The sequence below is a fragment of the Lithohypha guttulata genome, assembly GCF_036872675.1.
Source record: "Lithohypha guttulata strain CCFEE 5908 chromosome Unknown scaffold_2, whole genome shotgun sequence".
Taxonomy (NCBI): Eukaryota; Fungi; Ascomycota; class Eurotiomycetes; order Chaetothyriales; family Trichomeriaceae; genus Lithohypha; species Lithohypha guttulata.
The window spans coordinates 1,910,499-1,926,963 of NW_027042751.1; the positions used below are offsets into that span (position 1 = coordinate 1,910,499).

General features: G+C 52.1%; 4 protein-coding genes across 4 annotated transcripts; 3 read left to right on the top strand and 1 right to left on the bottom strand.

The window, feature by feature from the left end:
- Positions 1–1,523: 1,523 nt before the first annotated feature.
- On the top strand, positions 1,524–2,567 carry LTR64_002812 (uncharacterized protein; the record flags this gene model as incomplete). The annotated part of the gene is made up of 1 exon (XM_064897177.1): positions 1,524–2,567. One exon carries the CDS (start codon positions 1,524–1,526, stop codon positions 2,565–2,567), a length of 1,044 nt encoding a protein of 347 aa, XP_064756127.1.
- Positions 2,568–3,003: 436 nt separating this feature from the next.
- LTR64_002813 (uncharacterized protein) lies at positions 3,004–3,551 on the top strand (the record flags this gene model as incomplete). The annotated part of the gene is made up of 2 exons (XM_064897178.1): positions 3,004–3,063; positions 3,198–3,551. The coding sequence occupies 2 exons, from the start codon at positions 3,004–3,006 to the stop codon at positions 3,549–3,551; spliced, it is 414 nt and encodes a 137-aa protein (XP_064756128.1).
- An 806-nt stretch (positions 3,552–4,357) lies between these two features.
- On the bottom strand, positions 4,358–6,376 carry LTR64_002814 (uncharacterized protein; the record flags this gene model as incomplete). The annotated part of the gene is made up of 1 exon (XM_064897179.1): positions 4,358–6,376. One exon carries the CDS (start codon positions 6,374–6,376, stop codon positions 4,358–4,360), a length of 2,019 nt encoding a protein of 672 aa, XP_064756129.1.
- A 7,067-nt stretch (positions 6,377–13,443) lies between these two features.
- Positions 13,444–14,561, top strand: LTR64_002815 (uncharacterized protein; the record flags this gene model as incomplete). The annotated part of the gene is made up of 2 exons (XM_064897180.1): positions 13,444–13,555; positions 13,963–14,561. The coding sequence occupies 2 exons, from the start codon at positions 13,444–13,446 to the stop codon at positions 14,559–14,561; spliced, it is 711 nt and encodes a 236-aa protein (XP_064756130.1).
- Positions 14,562–16,465: the final 1,904 nt, after the last annotated feature.

Genomic DNA, 16,465 nt, shown 5'->3' on the forward strand with positions numbered 1-16,465 from the left:
CAAATTGGGACTGTCATTTGCTGGTGGTAAATGCTTGACGGATATATTCTTGCAACAGTCTGAAGAAGCATCATCACCGGCTTCATGCGCTGTCGGATTCTGGAGATAATAGCTTGTCTTTCCCGTTGTCGTCGATTTTGGCAGCATGCTGGCAACTGCATAGTATCGCCTCTTGTGTACGGGACGAAGTGTTTGTCCATAGCACCGAGAAGCTATTGCGCAGAGTTGTGTGGTTTCCTAAAGAGCTGCGATCATATCGTTGCTTTGCCCTGTCCGAAGGATTGATCGACCTTCCACGAAATGAGTGAGCCTCGTGGTGCGCGGTCCCAGAGTGATATTTGGTGTTTGTGCCGAGGATAGTCTGTTGGGACCTGAACGAGTCGCAACCCACTTGGACGAAAAGGGATTCGGGTCGCTTTCCACGTCTGAGTGGGTACACGGCACGGCACACTCAAATGAGCTAAGTTATCCGAAGTCAATCACGCAGATTTTCAATGGTCAAGTTTCGTTCTGGGTTCTGACCAGGGCAAGTCGATTTTGGGCCGACCACATCAACGCTTGCTAGAAGATCAGGCTCCTGGACATTGTAGAGACCTATCATCTTGTCGACGCTTCTGCTTGAGCTTTTACTCAATACGGAAGATGGCCTGTTACATGACAGAGTGGGATGCCCAGTAGTGGTTGCAGTAAATAATGCCCAGAGTTCGTGCTCCAGTACCTGCAGTGCCGCGTCCCAAACCGTCCAAGACCCCGCAGCAGCTCTGGTTTGGCGCCAATAGCGAGCTATAGTAGGCCACCAGAAAGTACCATGAAGGAGACGACAACGTGACGTGCTACATTTCGTAGAACTACGTTTCTTCAGTTGGCGGCTGTGGTAGAAACGCGGAATGGCTACGCCAAAATCTTTCGACATTAATTTTCGGCCGTCGCTGCTGAGTAAGTCGTAGCGTCCATGGTCAGCTACGAGCCCATATCGGATGAACACACGGGATGGACACACGGGATGGAGACCAATTCATCGAGGCGCTAGAATGGACCTACCTGCCACGCTAAAAGGCCTTTCAAGCCCGCTCGCATCCTTGTTGGACCTTGAAACGGCTCAAAGATCCTGCTACTCCCCTCACCGCGCACTATTTTACGACGCCGTTGCAAGGTTTTTACCGCTGTGCCTTTTCGAAATAAGGCGCCAACGGTCACCTAAGATGTAAGTGCATCTAGAAAGGGTTAGTCTCAGCCGTGGTGGCGAGGCCAGGTGACCCTCGTTAGCAATCGTGTTGGCCTGGCTAATGCTCTTTCTCAGCGGCGCAATTGGACAATACTAGATGTGCACTCAGTCTGGTTCAAGAGGGTTCCGTTGTGGTTCCGCCCTCCTGACGCGATCAAGTACTCCACTAAATTCGAACACTCGTGCTCTTTTAACGTGATCTTAAGGCTCTTGACCTAGTCGGTCTTGCTTGTCGCCGATCGAACATTCTCTCGACAGCCTGGCCATCAGTAACACACTCGCAGCCCCGTCCGCTCCCATGGGTGACACAGATCAGTCTTCTGTTGTTACATCGAGTATTCTCAATACATCAGTGGAAGTGATAGATGAGGACGACCGAGCAGACGACGCTTCGGTCTCAGGCGACTCTGGTTTTTGGGATGTTGAGTCTTCCACCTACACTGTAGCATCCAGTATCTATGACTACGAAGAAGCCCACGGTCGAACATACCACGCCTTTCACCGCGGCCAGTACCTCTTTCCAAATGACAGCGCCGAGATCGAGCGCATGGAAGTGAAATATCATGCCGTCCGCCTTGCGCTCCACGACAATCTATTCTTCGCTCCCATCAAAGACCCGCTGTCGGTATTAGACGTGGGCACAGGTGCAGGCGCTTGGTGTATCGATGTGGCAGACGCCCATCCCAACGCTCTCGTCAAAGGCATTGACCTATCACCTATCCAGCCAAATAATGTCCCGCCAAATTGCGTCTTTGAGATTGCCGATGCCGACGATGATTGGACGTTCAGCCAGAAGTTCGATCTGATACATACCAGGATCATGAACGACTTCTCGCTGAAGTCTTGGTGGCATTTCTTCACCGAGGCCTACGCCTCTCTATCAGTCGGAGGTTGGGTTGAGTGTCAGGAATTTGACTGGCGCCGCCGCTCAGACGATGGCACGATAGAGCCAGACAGTAGGCTGGAACACTGGGAAGATGAACTATTGGCTGGCCTCAAAAAGGTTGGCCTCAGGGGTCGCTGTGACCCCGAACTCGTAATGCAGCAGATGCGTGACGTGGGCTTTATCAATGTTCATCGCAAGAATTTCAAGTTGCCGATCGGGCCATGGGCGAAAGACCCAACAATGAAGCAAGCGGGACTCTTTGGCTTAGTGAATCTGATAGATGGAATACAGGGCTTGAGTGCGAAGATCTTCACAGAATTGCTAGGATACGGAATGGCCGAATTGGAACTGTTGCTCATGGAATGTAGGCAAGAGCTCAGGCAGAAGAGCGTGCACAGCTATTACCCCGTGTACGTGATTATGGGGCAAAGGCCTCTGCTAGAACAACGTATGTAGCAGAGAAGAATGCCCTGGGGATCGAATGCAAAGAATCGTATCAAGCGCATGGCGCATGATCCTGGATGCAGCCTCCCTGGCCAATCCCCAGGTGTAAGGATAAGCTATCCGAAAGGACGACCAATAGTCGCACGTTGGAAAACCATGGATTACCCGAGCGTCTATATGCCATTTTGCTTCTACAAGATGGTTTTTGCGCTCCAACCACATCAGGAAAGCATTATACTGTGCGACACGAAGCGGCAATTGCTCGAGAAGCTGTTTTGGCTGAAGCGAAACGAGTTCACCCTCTGCGTTCCGAGAACGATCAGGGCTGTTGACGTGTCACAATTACCAGGTTTTGCAGGACACCAGATAATCGGAAGGCACGGGTCGTACAACATGTACCAAAATCAGGAGGAATGCCAGGTCCCTGAACCAACAAACCCGCGTCACAATGGGTCTGCGCCAGGAGCGCGTTGCCCATAGCAGTACATTGATCGGCCTTCCTTTTGTGGTGGGTTGAAGCCAACTCGTCCATGTCATGGTTCGCACCTCGTTTCGGGACGGTATACTCCTCCCATCGATGCTGCTGAGCGGTTAGGGAAAATGTGAGCTCTAGACTCCATTTTCCAATTCGATAACATGTAGAATCGTCTTCAAACCTTTTACACCTCGTTAAATGCTAGCGACAGCATTAAGAAGTCGCGGAGCACGTTCGTCCTGGCACACAGCGAGACAGCAGGAGTCATGCTGGACAGAGACGCTTGGATGACATGGTTCGTCGAGCAAGAGCAATCGCGCATGAAGCAGGATCTGGTAGACTACCGCAAGGAAGGTGGCACACTTTCTCAAGGCAATGGCGGCAGGACCGACATCACACCAGGAATGCTGATCCAAGAAATCGTGGCGGGACTCCAGAAGAGTACAGCTGCTGCCGCGAGTGGCGATGTTGAGGTCGGCATCTTTGTCATCCGAAGAGATAGGATATCAGCTGCTGGTTAGACTGGAACCACTGGATTATTGTACAAATTTTGGTGGTAATGTCGTTTAGCTTGGAGCCAGTGGGCAGCTTTGTCATGGGTGAAGATGAGAGAGAGAGAGAAATAGGTTCGGAAGCAAACCATGAAAGGACCTCGATGTGTTGTTTTTCCCATGTTCTGCATGCTGGAGGCAGACACCGAATCGTCCCTCTCAGACGTCCACGGTTGACACTACTGTCAAGCTTCTTCTCTCCTAAAGCTACCTTGAAGCTTAGCCATTGTAATCTCCAGTTGCATCCAGTTTCGATTGGAAGCTAGCACTACTTGAGTCGAGTTCTGTTGAGATCGGATACGCTTTTCCTGCTTTCCTTCCATTGTCCTTCTTGATTTGCCACCCTCACCACCTTCGCTTTTCACGTGCCTTCCTAATAGTTTGGCTACCAGCGAAGCTCCACGCCCGTCCAAAATGTACTTCGAAAGTTATCCATATCGCACACTAGATCAGACATGCAGCGCCCCGTCCGCTGGGTTCGAAACCAAGGCCACTCACTCGGTGGGGCACCTGTGCTCTTCCGAAGAAAACAACAATGCGATCTTGACTTCACCGGCGACAATGTCTGGAGTGGAATCTCTGCACGACGACACCATCTTACACAATTTCAAGGACTGTTCGCTTTATCTTGCTTGTTGGTTGCGAAATCTGTGCCTGGCTGCGTGACCAATTTCACCGCCGTCACTGCCACAATGCTCAGAAAGTCGTACCTTCCTCCGGACAGTTGAGACACCCAGAACAGGCAAGACCAATTTTAATTTGAATTCGCAACGCACTCATCGACTCAATGAAGATTCCACGCTGTCTCTGTTCCTGTAACTTGCGAGCAAATGAAATGAAGGACTTGTTGCCGTGTAAGGTTCAGGTTCTTGTACGATTTTCGGGTCAGTCCGTCGTTTCCCCACAGCCAGACCCGCAATGGGTATGGCAATAGTTAGCTCATCTCGTGGTTGTCGTCTAGGTCTCCGCTTGCCGCTGGTCGTCTGTTCAGGACGGGCATTAGCTCTTTGACGGAGCAGTATCTGCACGACCTTTTCATGCCCGCGTGCTAACGCGGCCTGCAATGCATCGCCATACTCTCCACCTTGGGCATTGACGTCAGCTCCCGCATCGAGCAGCAGCTGCACCACCTTCTCGTGACCACCTGCTGATGCGGATTGTAGTGCACTGCCGTACCATCCTCCTTGAGTATTGACATGAGCTCCTGCATCGAGCAGTCTCTGCACCATCATATGGAGACCGCGTGCTGATGCGGCCTGTAATGCATTGCCATACTCTCCTCCTTCGGCATTGACATCACCACCCGCATCGAGCAGTATCTGCATTGTCTTCTGGTCTCCACTATATGATGCGGACTGTAGTGCATTGCCGTACCATCCACCTTGAGCATTGACGTCAGCTCCCGCATCGAGCAATATCTGTACGACTTTGTCGTGACAATGTGCTGATGCGGCCTGTAACGCATTGCCGTACCATCCTCCTTGAGCATTAACATCAGCTCCGACATCAAGCAGTGCCTGCACCATCTCCCCCTGACCACGTGCTGACACGAACTGCAATTTATTGCCAAATTCTCCTCCTTGAGCGTTGACATCGACTCCCGCATCGAGCAGTATCTGCATTGCCTTCTCGTAAGGTGATAGTGCCCAGGGAAGCGTCACCGGAGAAGTTCGCATGCATGCTGGCATGAGGTGGCAGAGCTTTTCCGGCAATGGAGCACTATCTAAGCGCCTTCCTGTTGACAAGCAACGGCCAGTCGATTCCTGTGCATAGTCCACAACAGGTGGGCAGGATAACTGGGGAGGTCCACAGTGCTTCCGCTGGCTTTCAACTCCTTCCAGTACCGAAGTACCGAACACCTTTTCGTACCCTGTCTCCTTGGGGGCATCGATATGTCTCCAAGAGCTACTCCTGAACGGTATGAGACGGGACGCAGTTTCTGCTGCACCACACAGAGGTGAAGCAGAGTATGCCGCTGTCAACTGGCAACCCTCACTTTCCCGTGAATAGTGCCTTCGCAGTTTCGAAGGATCCCGATGGTTTTTGGGACTTCTCGTCCTCTTCCCAAGCCTAGTATATTCTTCGGGCGGATGGCTGTGTTCAGACGCGATGAAGTTGTGCTCGAACGGCTCTCCTGATTTACAGCCACTCGGCGAGGCATAAACCTCATTGACAAGTTTGCCAACAATCTCTTGTTCCGAGAGGCTGGATTCCAGCAACTCGATGACCGAAGGAATTGCATTTGTGGGTGCTTTGTCCTGATTGTCCACTTCGGCGTCTGAGTCATCTAAGAACCAGCTTTTGTGACTCACGATGTCTGATACATCAAATCCGTATACTGCTGAGCGAGACTGGTATCCTTCGTCGTGGCCTGGTGAGGAAAACGGATGATTGAGCACGGGGCGGGAAGTGTTCAGAGCTACCGATGCATCTGATAGCAGCTGTGATCTGGCAAGGTTTGGTGTTGCGTCAACCGGCGCGAAACAAGTACTTCGAGACGGGGAAGGAACTGACGGGGGATTGCTGCTCCAACGTTGTTGCGAGCTCTTCAAACGGTCATCATGGTTGGTTGTTATGCTCTGTGCTGATTTCAACCGCACCGTCAGAGGACAGCTATAGGGTTTGGAAGAGGTAGTCCAGGTAAACTGTTGTCCTTCAGCATTCATCTCAGCGTTTGCAAGCCGTGCATTGTTGCCCGAAGTCTGTGAGTGAACGGCATTGGTAAAGAGATGGGTACTTTGAGTCTCGTCTGGTTCAGTATGACGTGATTGGCTGAACGGCCAAAAGCGTCCCATTATTGGTTCTGGTTGACATACGAATCTCAGCGTTTTCCTCTGACAAGCAAGTGGAAATCTGTCCCGCTGCTTTGAAGATATCGTCGGAAGATGCCCATGTGGTCAGTCTATGGTCCGCCTTTTCGAAGATGCGATACGGTCAACGGTAACCATGGATAATGGAGGTAGTGAGAGCATAGAGTGTACGAGAAATGGAGGTTTTCAGGGTACTGTGAAGCCAGAACGCAGAATCACCCGATGGACGAGTAAAAGGCTCGCCTCGACGCTAAGCTCGCCTCCTGCCCGCCAAGGGGCATTCTTACCACTTCGGTAGATGTGGACCCAAATGCCGTGCGATATCTCGTACCTTTTGCAGGAGAGGCATTTGGCTAGAGCGCCGAACTGTGTGCAGAGGGCGGCTGCCATCCCATTTTCGGGACGACTTATCGAAGTTTTTAGCACTGACCTCTCAATTCCGCAAACTACGAACTTTTGTCTTGGGAGTGGCTCATACGGTGACTTGGCCCAGCATGCTTGACCTACTACTTCTCTATTGCATGCCGAGAACATCCGTCAGCATATGCAAGGCATATGTTGGGAATCGCTAGTCAGGTCAGTAATGCAAAGCATTTGGAGCTAAGAATCAACGCTAGGCCAACAGGAAGCGCACGATAACCGCCGCGAGAAGCCTGGGTCCTCAGGCCGCAGAAATAGGCCTCCTCAACGCCATCTGGCCACCGAGGCACGGAAACAAATATAAGCACATTACTGTACTTTTGTGCCGGCGCGGGAACATGAATCAGCGAAAAAGTCAAGAGTACCCCGTCATCAGGCCACTGCACGGTCCCAACGACGGACGGGCCAATGCTGCGATGTTGGACACAGCAGGGGTCGTGTTATCGCGAAAAGGTGGACTATCAAAACAAAGACAAAATTCAAGGTCGTGCTGCAAGGCGAAACGGGCGCGTGGCGCGTGGAACCGGCCCTTCGCACCCGTAGATGCAGCTGTGAACAGCATTTTCATGGGCAATCCACTTTAACGAAAGCGCGAGCTGGCGTGGGGCCACTGCAGAAAACTATTTGCTGGTGCTCCAGGGCTAACCTATACTAAGTCCTTTGGAAGCGAGGTTCGCTAAGCCCCATGTTCTCGATCCCGGCACATGCAGGAAATGACAGCCTACACTGGCGTCTCTTAAAGCACTAGTCCTCAAACTGAGGGCTTGTTCTCTCCACTAAAGCGGCTTACGTCGAGCGCAGGTCAGGAATGGCTCGTAAGATCCTTTTTCCGAGGCTGCGTTGGAAATCAGCACGGCGTGCCAATCGCCGATATTCTTGAGAGCCAAAACCGCAGCGGCGCTGCTCGGCGTAAAGTTTTCCGCAAACCACACACCGTGGACGATTTCTGCGGCGGATGGGAGTTCAGTCGCTAGGAGCCCACCCTGTGCGACACTCACAGGAAGTCGACTTGCTTAGACCTTATCCAAGCTCATCCTCACTCGGCTATGCTTTCCACACAAGGTCGAAGACGTTGGAAAAATGGGCAAAGGTTGTTACCCACCTTGCTGGTGCGGGTTACTGCATTCACCTGGTAGTGAATCTAGCTTACGGTGTCGCCGCATAGCAAGTTTACACAAGGTAGGATGGTGTTAGAGGAAAGGATCAACGAGGAAAACAATAGGTCCTCAGGCACCCGTTCAGCATTTGACTTTGACAGCGATTCGGGAGGGCGCTTGTCGGTCTCTGTGCCGATAGGCGAGCATTTCTAGCAAAAGCTCTTCGTACTCATAACAAACCTATGTACGACACGATCCGCGGCTGACGGAAGCTTTCGTTTGTTGCATTTCATCGCGCACTCGTGTTGACAGCAAGGTCGGCAATACCTGGCGACCAAGTGGTATGAGCCAAAATGACTCAGTCGCGTAATACTATCCACACAAGACCAACCCACTCGAGAAGGCCAAGCGAATCAAGAGGAACGCTACTACATCGATTCTTAGCCATAGTGCCATGCGTTTTGCGGCCAACAGGCCTGTCAACGGGACGCCGTTCTGGGACGACAATTCTAACCGCCATCCTCTCAATGGTAGTGAGTCAGAAGAGCATCAGTGTCTTGGTCTGCATACGACGTGTTACAGCCAAGACGACAGCCAGCTTTTCCTATTGCCACGAGCTTTCGGCGATGCTCTTGCTCAGAGCAGCAAAACTGGGACTCTGGCAACGAGCAGCAACTACCATAATCTCGATCTGAGCTTCTCGAAGATGCTGTCGACCACACAATTTCCAGCGAAGATTCCACGAAATGAACGAGCGCTAGATACCGTGTCAGAGCAGATGACAGATCTCAGCATTCATGTTGAAACTTCTTCGCAACCCATTGGATCGATACAGAGCTTAAGTGCTCCGTTACCCATCAAGATCTTCGAACGATCCAGCTCACAGCAGGTACAATGCTCGAACGACGGAGGGTTTCGCCAACGGAGTTTAGGAGGTAAGGCCCGTATTTTTAGGAGGAAAAGGGTCCAGCGCAATGGACCAGACTCGCAAAAAAATGAAACTACAACCGGCTCAGTTACGGAGTCAGAGTTCAATCTCCAGTCTCAATGCTCCGCACTTCTCTCGTCCGGCGCATTGGGGTGTCGTCCTCTGATCGCCAACGAGAGTCACACTTGGGATCTTTCCAGACAAGCTGACAGCGGATCCGCACGACATTCCTTCATAGACCGCAGTGTTCTGGACTCTGCATCGAGCTTGCACTCTGCACCTGGCAGCCAAGATTCTGTTGCTTGTGCGATGTCGCATGCTGCCGCAGGCGAATGGATGTTTAAGTGCTTCGGAGGAGAGCAGTCGAAACCTGTGCGTCGGGGTGCGACGAGACAGTTCGGTAGGGTCACTGGTGAATTGAGTGCGGAGAGTGTAGCTGACCGGCCTCGTCACAAACGCTGGGTCTGGATCAGCCCTTGTGCACGGTCACTTTTGTGGAGCCGCAAGCCATCCGGTTCTGGAGCAAGCTTGCCCGGTAACAAGACTACCAGGCGTTGTGTGTCCAACAATGCGAACGATTTCAAAACGAGAAAGACTAACGCTGATAGTGACTGTTCAATCAGTTCTCGATGTCAAAGACTGCGATCCGGGGCCGAGAGAAGACAAGAAGACACGGCCGTTCAATCGCTCTATCGTGGTCCTGACTTCCCAACGAGCAATCACGTTGACTGCACTGACTGTTACGAGCCATAATATTTGGCTGGTAGCTTTGTCCTATCTTGCTCACTCACCGATCCGGGCTGGTGCATCTCCTGTAGAGCTGGGTTCGTCGAAACTGCCAGCTCCTCAATTGTCGAGTAATCAATGATTCCCGCTGCGAAAACTAGCATGTGTGGTTTTCTTGCAATCTGCAACAGCAATGGCATATAGTTCTACATCAAAGGTATCTGCACCTCCTCCATGAGACCCGACTGATCTGTGACACGCAGGCCTGGATTAGTGCTGGGTGGCAACCAGGATTCCAGACGTCGGTCCGATGTGGACAGTTCGCCTGTCACAACACAGTCGGAACGTAGCTCGAATGATTGTTGATGGCTTGGTCGAAAAAGCACGGATATCAAGAAAAGCAGCTGCAACGTAGTGGTCTCTTCCACCATGGCTTCTGCTGGTTAAAGGGGCTGTCCTCATCCACATCTCTCGTGGGCCGTGACGAGCCCTCATAGTTGTTATAGGAGATCAGTGAGGGAGTGCCATACGTGCCGCGACCAACAGCGCTCGTTTGTGGGCCTGTTGATCGTGCGGTCGACGTGCCGAGTTCTGATCTTCGATTGTCGACTACTCTTCTCACGATCACTGTACCAGTCAGGACCGCGGGCACTTGGTCAAGGGTCACACATAGAGGTAAAAGTTTCCTCAACATTGACCATCTCCCTGGCCGAGGTCTCCATGAACCCACAACCTCTCGACCTGGCCCACTCCCAGCCAGACTTACTGCTGACAGCACGTGCATCTTTCAAATCACACTTGTTGCCAGCGACCAACATTACAGGGGGTGCCCTCCAACCTTCCTCCCGTCTGCCTCTAACTCGCGTGCCCCTCTCCTGGAGTAAGATGCTGTTCTCCTCGATTCGATTCTCAGCCTCTATGCTGATCATGTCGAAGAACCATGATAAAAATCCAAGAGTGTTGGAGTTTGTGATGTCGTAGACGAGCAGGAAGGCATCTGACTGGAGGCTTGAGGCAGCCCATAGTCCGCGGTATTCCTCCTGGCCGGCTGTGTCGGTCAAGGATAAGTGGTATGGAAGTCCATCGATTGTGCGGGTTACTGAGTACGAGTCTTCTATCGTTGGGTCGTATCTGGAAGATCGTCAGCCAGGTCTCCCAAGCTGTCTATCCATTTGTGCATATTCTTCGGTCCATTGCGATCTGACCAGACGTAGTGTCAAAGAAGATTTTCCTAAACGCGAATCAGCGCCAGATCTTCGTCAGCACCACACATGCACATGGATGCGTGTCGCAGATCTCGTACCACAACCACCATCACCACAAATTGTTATGGAAACCTTGTCCGTGGTCTTCTCCGCCATATCGTTTTCTCCGTGTACGTGCGAAAAGACTCGTGCAGTACGATCTGAGCTTCTTTGCGTTCAGAATTGCAGAGTCTATGTCTCTGTAGCGCCTGAACAAGGAGGACTCAGTCGCTAACGCAGTACTGACGCCGCCGAGTATATGTCGTACACGGGATCGTCGTCCAAGAGAACAGCTTCTGTGGAAACGAGATGTAAACAGTGTCGTCCGCTACCGTGGTTGATCGTGCTTGCGATCGAGGCTGTTCAAAGATGGTGGTTCAAGTGCGCTGTCTGTTGCTATTTCAGCAAGCGTGAATGCTGTTAGAGCTGCGGAAATAGCGACATGCAGTAGCTGTAGATCCGCAAGAACCGACGTTTAAGATGGAGTAATAGGCGCGTATTTGAATTGGTTGGGAGAAACCAGCTTTGTTGAACGTGGAATAGCTATGAAAAAGGCTTGCTGTGGAATGCTGGTGTACGAAGGAACGTGAGAATTAGAAAAAGGAGCTTGATGGGGCTTGTAGTAGTTAATATTGATATGATGTAACCCCAGCGATGGCCTCCCGTGCGGAAGAGCAGAAACAGACATGAGTATCAAGTCGAATTGAGGCGCATTTATAATGGCACTAAGCAGCTCGGATGAAGCTCCCTGGAAGACAGTCAGTTCGTATAGCCAGGTCTGGCTCGGCCAAAAGTTGGCTAGCCCTGGAACGACGAGGAGAATTTAGGGCCTAATTCTGACGAGGTGACTAGGCATATACGCCGCAGACTGGTATGATAAATTGCCATTACTCCCTGGTTGCTGCTACCGCCTATACCTGATGTTAAATTATGTCACCAACAATTAATGACCTTCTGCAGTACGGACTTTCAACAGCAGTGTAACGTAGTCTCGTAATGATACGGTTGATTGCAAAAGGTCCCTTCCCACTGCTTTCAGTACAACACGTTTTGGACAGCGACACCGCCAAGGCGGCCAAGACGTTTCGAATAAGCGACTATACCTGTTCCAGAATCCTACGTTACTCTGTCCAGCACTATGAGAACAGTATGTCAAGATGATCGTTGTAGTGCGTGCATTCGGTGGATGCACATTATGCATATTGCTTTACACATGTAGACTTCGGGAATGGCGCCCAATCTGACGGGCTCTGAGCATGCACTCATTCGAGACATGATTTTTGATAGATCCTGTACGTACGGGCGGTTCAGCTGCAGGCTGATCTACTCTTCAGTTCCACTCCCCGCAAAAAACCACTCACATCCTTCTGTCTCACTCCAGGCGTGTCCCATATTCGCCGCACAGGCGATCGCAGTCTCCGCTCTCCCGCATGAACGGCAGGTCACGTTAAGAAGGATCCTGCTGACTTAGTCGCCCCCTAACGTAGTGCATCTCTTAGCTTCCCCTGCTACCACCTGTGAGCGATACCCTCACCGCACCTATTGGTCTAGTTCCACCTAGGTAGATCTGCGCTGCTGTCGAGCTAAATCCTCCAAGAACGTGGTTGATGTGCCTGACTTAGCAGATGGGACTACGCGAAAACAAGCACTCAGCGGCTGTTTGAGGCTCATGGCGATAACGTGACTTCTTCCGAGAGCATCGTACATTCTTCTAGTCTAACTTGGCCGGTGGCACGTTTGACCAAACGTAGAGGCATACTCTTAGTACACTGTGGTCAATGCTGCTAGGGCGCTCATTGCGCGAGAAGAATCAGACTTCCCGATATCTGACTTGACAAGTAACCCGAGCGACAGAGTTTTTGATCTGTAGCCACAGCCGCTGAGATATCGGCATTTTCAACCGATCTGACTTGTCGTTCTGGCTTGCATTTTGCTCGGCGATTTATGTTGCCTTTAATCTTCCAGCGGCAAACCGGAAGCACCCAGTTTGCCTCAGCCTAGCCCTCGGCCAGAGCCTCTGTGGCTTGAACCCCGGTTGTTCCACCTTTATTTAACCCAGCATTCCTCTTTCTGCAAAGCTTTCGATTGTCGCCGGACCATTGCGACCGGACTTGAACCTCTAACAACCCATACGATCAATTGCTTCCACCGCTGTTGGAGTTAACGGTCGCAACGACGAATACTCGTACGACAACGAGCTTCAAGAGCCAAGCGACCTGGCCTAGAACATTTCGCTAAGCGGCAGTGGCAGAGAGCTGGTCTGCGCACTGCGTGGATGGCCACTCTTTCAACTCCATGAAACAGTTAGTGGGGACCAGGCAACCGAGTTCCAGGGTCTTGCTTGACCACATACCTACGAGGCGGACAGGTATGGCTCCGCCGTTGGTCGCCACAATCCAATAGCACTATTTGGCTGTTACTGTATGTCTGCGATATCTGAGTACAGTACTAAGACTGTCGTCATCAATCGCCGCTGGCTCCTCGAATCATCGAGACGAACCTTTTTCAACATTCTTGGCCTCGGGAGTCGCTAGCAGACCTGGTGTTCGATTCCGTCTCGTCCCCAACTGTGCTGCGTATTTGTCAGGCTCGTTTCTCGCGGCCAAGTCCTTTCTGTACGCTCTGAAGCTTTACGCGATGTCTTCAAGCATCACCAGTCCCCAGATTGAGAACGAAACTGCTTCTGCTTCGGGCAGTGAGCGCAAGAAGCGGAACAAATTGAGCTATCCTAAGACGCCAGTGGCCTGCAGTAAGAGTGCCTGTGTCACATACACAAGCTCGATGACTGATACGATAACACAGGTCACTGTCGACATCGAAGAATCCGTTGCATACCCTCAGCTGATCAGACCGAAAGCCGATGCCAAAACTGCATCAGGCTGAAGAGAGTGTGACAATTTTACCCTGTCGAAGGAGAGGGAGCGAACACGAGAAAGTCCAAGTCAGAGCTCCGAACCAAATCCTCGGTCGGTGAACGGCAGGTGTCAAAAGGTTCGCCATCTCCAGATCCAGTAACGTCTACTCAGAATCCCTACGATACGGCCTCAATACGAAGTGCCGCGTCAAACACGGTCCAGACACGTGCGCACAGACTGACGGCATCACCGAGTGAGTTGTTGCTAACGAGTTCATGGCACCTTAAACTGACTTGATCAGCATCCTGCGTTGGAACCGAGCACACCCAGGAGTACCCCGACCGGAGCACCCGGTCGACTCAAGTCCAGATGCAAAATGTATATCATCCACAGCACAATCAGCCCCCGAGCGCACCAGCCCAAGCCTACTGGACCGCGAACCACCCTACTCAACTGATATACCAGCAGCAACAATTCAGTGTTGCCAATGCTTCTGCCCTGCCACCGCAAGACCCTCAGCTTCAACACAGCAACCAAGACATCGGGTCACTGCGTGGCGCAGCACCACCAAGCTTTGGCAGCATGCCCACGTCCGACACAGGCCAATCGCCGAGCACATATCAACAATACGGCAACACGTTTCCGAAGATGCAAAGGACCATTACCATACCGGCAGTGCAGAGCCAGTCGAGCCGTGACAGAGTAGCTATGGGCATGCGGAGTAGCCCGCAAATCGGAGCTGGACAGGCCCAAGGACAATACGCGTACGATCAAATGTTTCCGCCACAGTTCACACACGGTGCTCCTTGGTACACTCCTCGAAATGCTCAGCAAGCATTCGGTCCACATCACTTGCCTTCACAAGATCAGAGTTGTGGTCACCCGGACTGGCAAGGCTGAAAAGTAAGCAGGCCATACTTTCGCGCCGCCAGCACATGTACATGAGCAAACCTCGCACAAAGAGCGCGAAACCTCGCTAACGCGAAGAGGTCACAGGGGAACTTGCAGTTGGGATAAAAGTCAGAGACGACAACCACAGTTGTGTTCCTTAAGAAGGCTTTTGAGTATCGGAAAGACAAGGTCGAGGGGAGGACTGGCCAAATAGGAGTACTGCATTGCGGAGCGCAGAATCTAGAAAAGCTTACAGCTGAAGGCTCCTTCACAAAGACTGGCCAGTGTTTTTGCCCCGAACAGCAAAGATATCGACATCAGGACCATGCGCTAGTTACTCTGGAGTTGAGCTAAGATGGAGCTAAGGTTCAAGTGAGAATGAAAAAGGGCAAGGCATGCTAGGTCACTGTTTTGCATGGTTCGATTCTGTGCCGACAGTAGTCCCTTAGTCGACGATGTGGTGTTGCGGAGGATGAGAGTTCACGTCTCGTTCGAGGAACATCTTGAGACGGGAAGATAGGGGAGATAGGGGAGAAGAGAGAGGAAACAAAGTGGGCAGTGGCCTGGACCCTGACAGACTGCTTTCATTCACACTCTCTGGTGGTCGTAAAACCTGAAACGTGCAGGTGTAGCCGTAGAATGGGTTGCAGTCTGGCTGTGCCGTGTCATCGTCGATCGGCAGGTCTTCTTCGCCTCTCGGGGTCACCAGCAGCAATTTTCTGACTCTCTGCAAGGTGCACACTAGGCGTCCCAGGGGTAACCTCTGTATTGGCGAGGGTTGTTTTCTAATCGCTGCCGCCCGTGAGAAGGAATTTTCCGCAGCACCACAGCTCTGCATACCGTAATGCTCGATGTCGTGAACTCATGGTAGTGTAGGCGAGAGATCGGCAACCCGGTAGAACATAGAAAGCCAACGCGGGAATGGCTGTTGCTTCGTCGTGAGTCGAGCTTGGAGATGGGCGGGCTGAATTTGCCGCAGTCCCAATGTCATATTTGTGTTTGATTGGTCTGCTGTGGTTTTAACTGCCGTCCTGCCGGCCGCCCTGCACTCGCCCGCATCCAGTGTCCGCATTCATGAAATGCTGGCGTCGGGGAATCTGCCCTGGACTCACGATGCTTTCAGGCTCTGACGTTTTGCGGAGCAAATGCAAGGGTTTCTTGTGGGCTAGCGGCAGTACCCCACGTGATGCACGTATTGTTGCTAAACGCCCTTGGCATGGAACCTGCATCTCGGCCACCAATCGACCATGACATTGCAGGTTATTTTGTCAGACAGAGGTGTGCAGCCTAGCATCTACACGCACCAGCAAGACCGAGTGCCCCGTGGCAATGCTGCAGGGAAGAATAAATACGTCGTTTGCTCATCTTGCGACCGAGGAAGTACAGTGCTCATGAAGCCACACTTGTCTGACTGCGGACATTCGCAGCGTTGCGAGCCGCGTAGCTCCAGGAGCGACTCGATTGGGAGGCGGTACAAGAAACGTCGTCTGCTACCGTCGCCCTCGACAAGCAGCTCTTTCACAACCCGAGGTAGGAAGGGCGCTGCAAGAGATGAAGATGTCCTACGACTAACCCGTCTTCCGCAGATTCACCAACTATTCAAACCAGCCCTGCAAAACTTCCAGAAGAGGTCGCAGTCTGCCCCGGACGGTTCTGCGGCAAGTCTAGATCCACATTTCGACGTCGGGGACCCTACGCGTCGTCTGCAAGGACACAAGAGAAAGAGACTTTGGGCCGACACCGAGGGGGCAACGGCGCGGGCACCGCAAAAGGAGGCAGACATCTGGGATCACCGCAGATGCGTCCGACACAACTGGTCCGGCAAACGCCGAAGACTGCACGAGGGACGACGCGGAAGTGTGTCCACCAACAGCACCACCGATAGCACCACCGATAGCGTCACCGGTAGCATA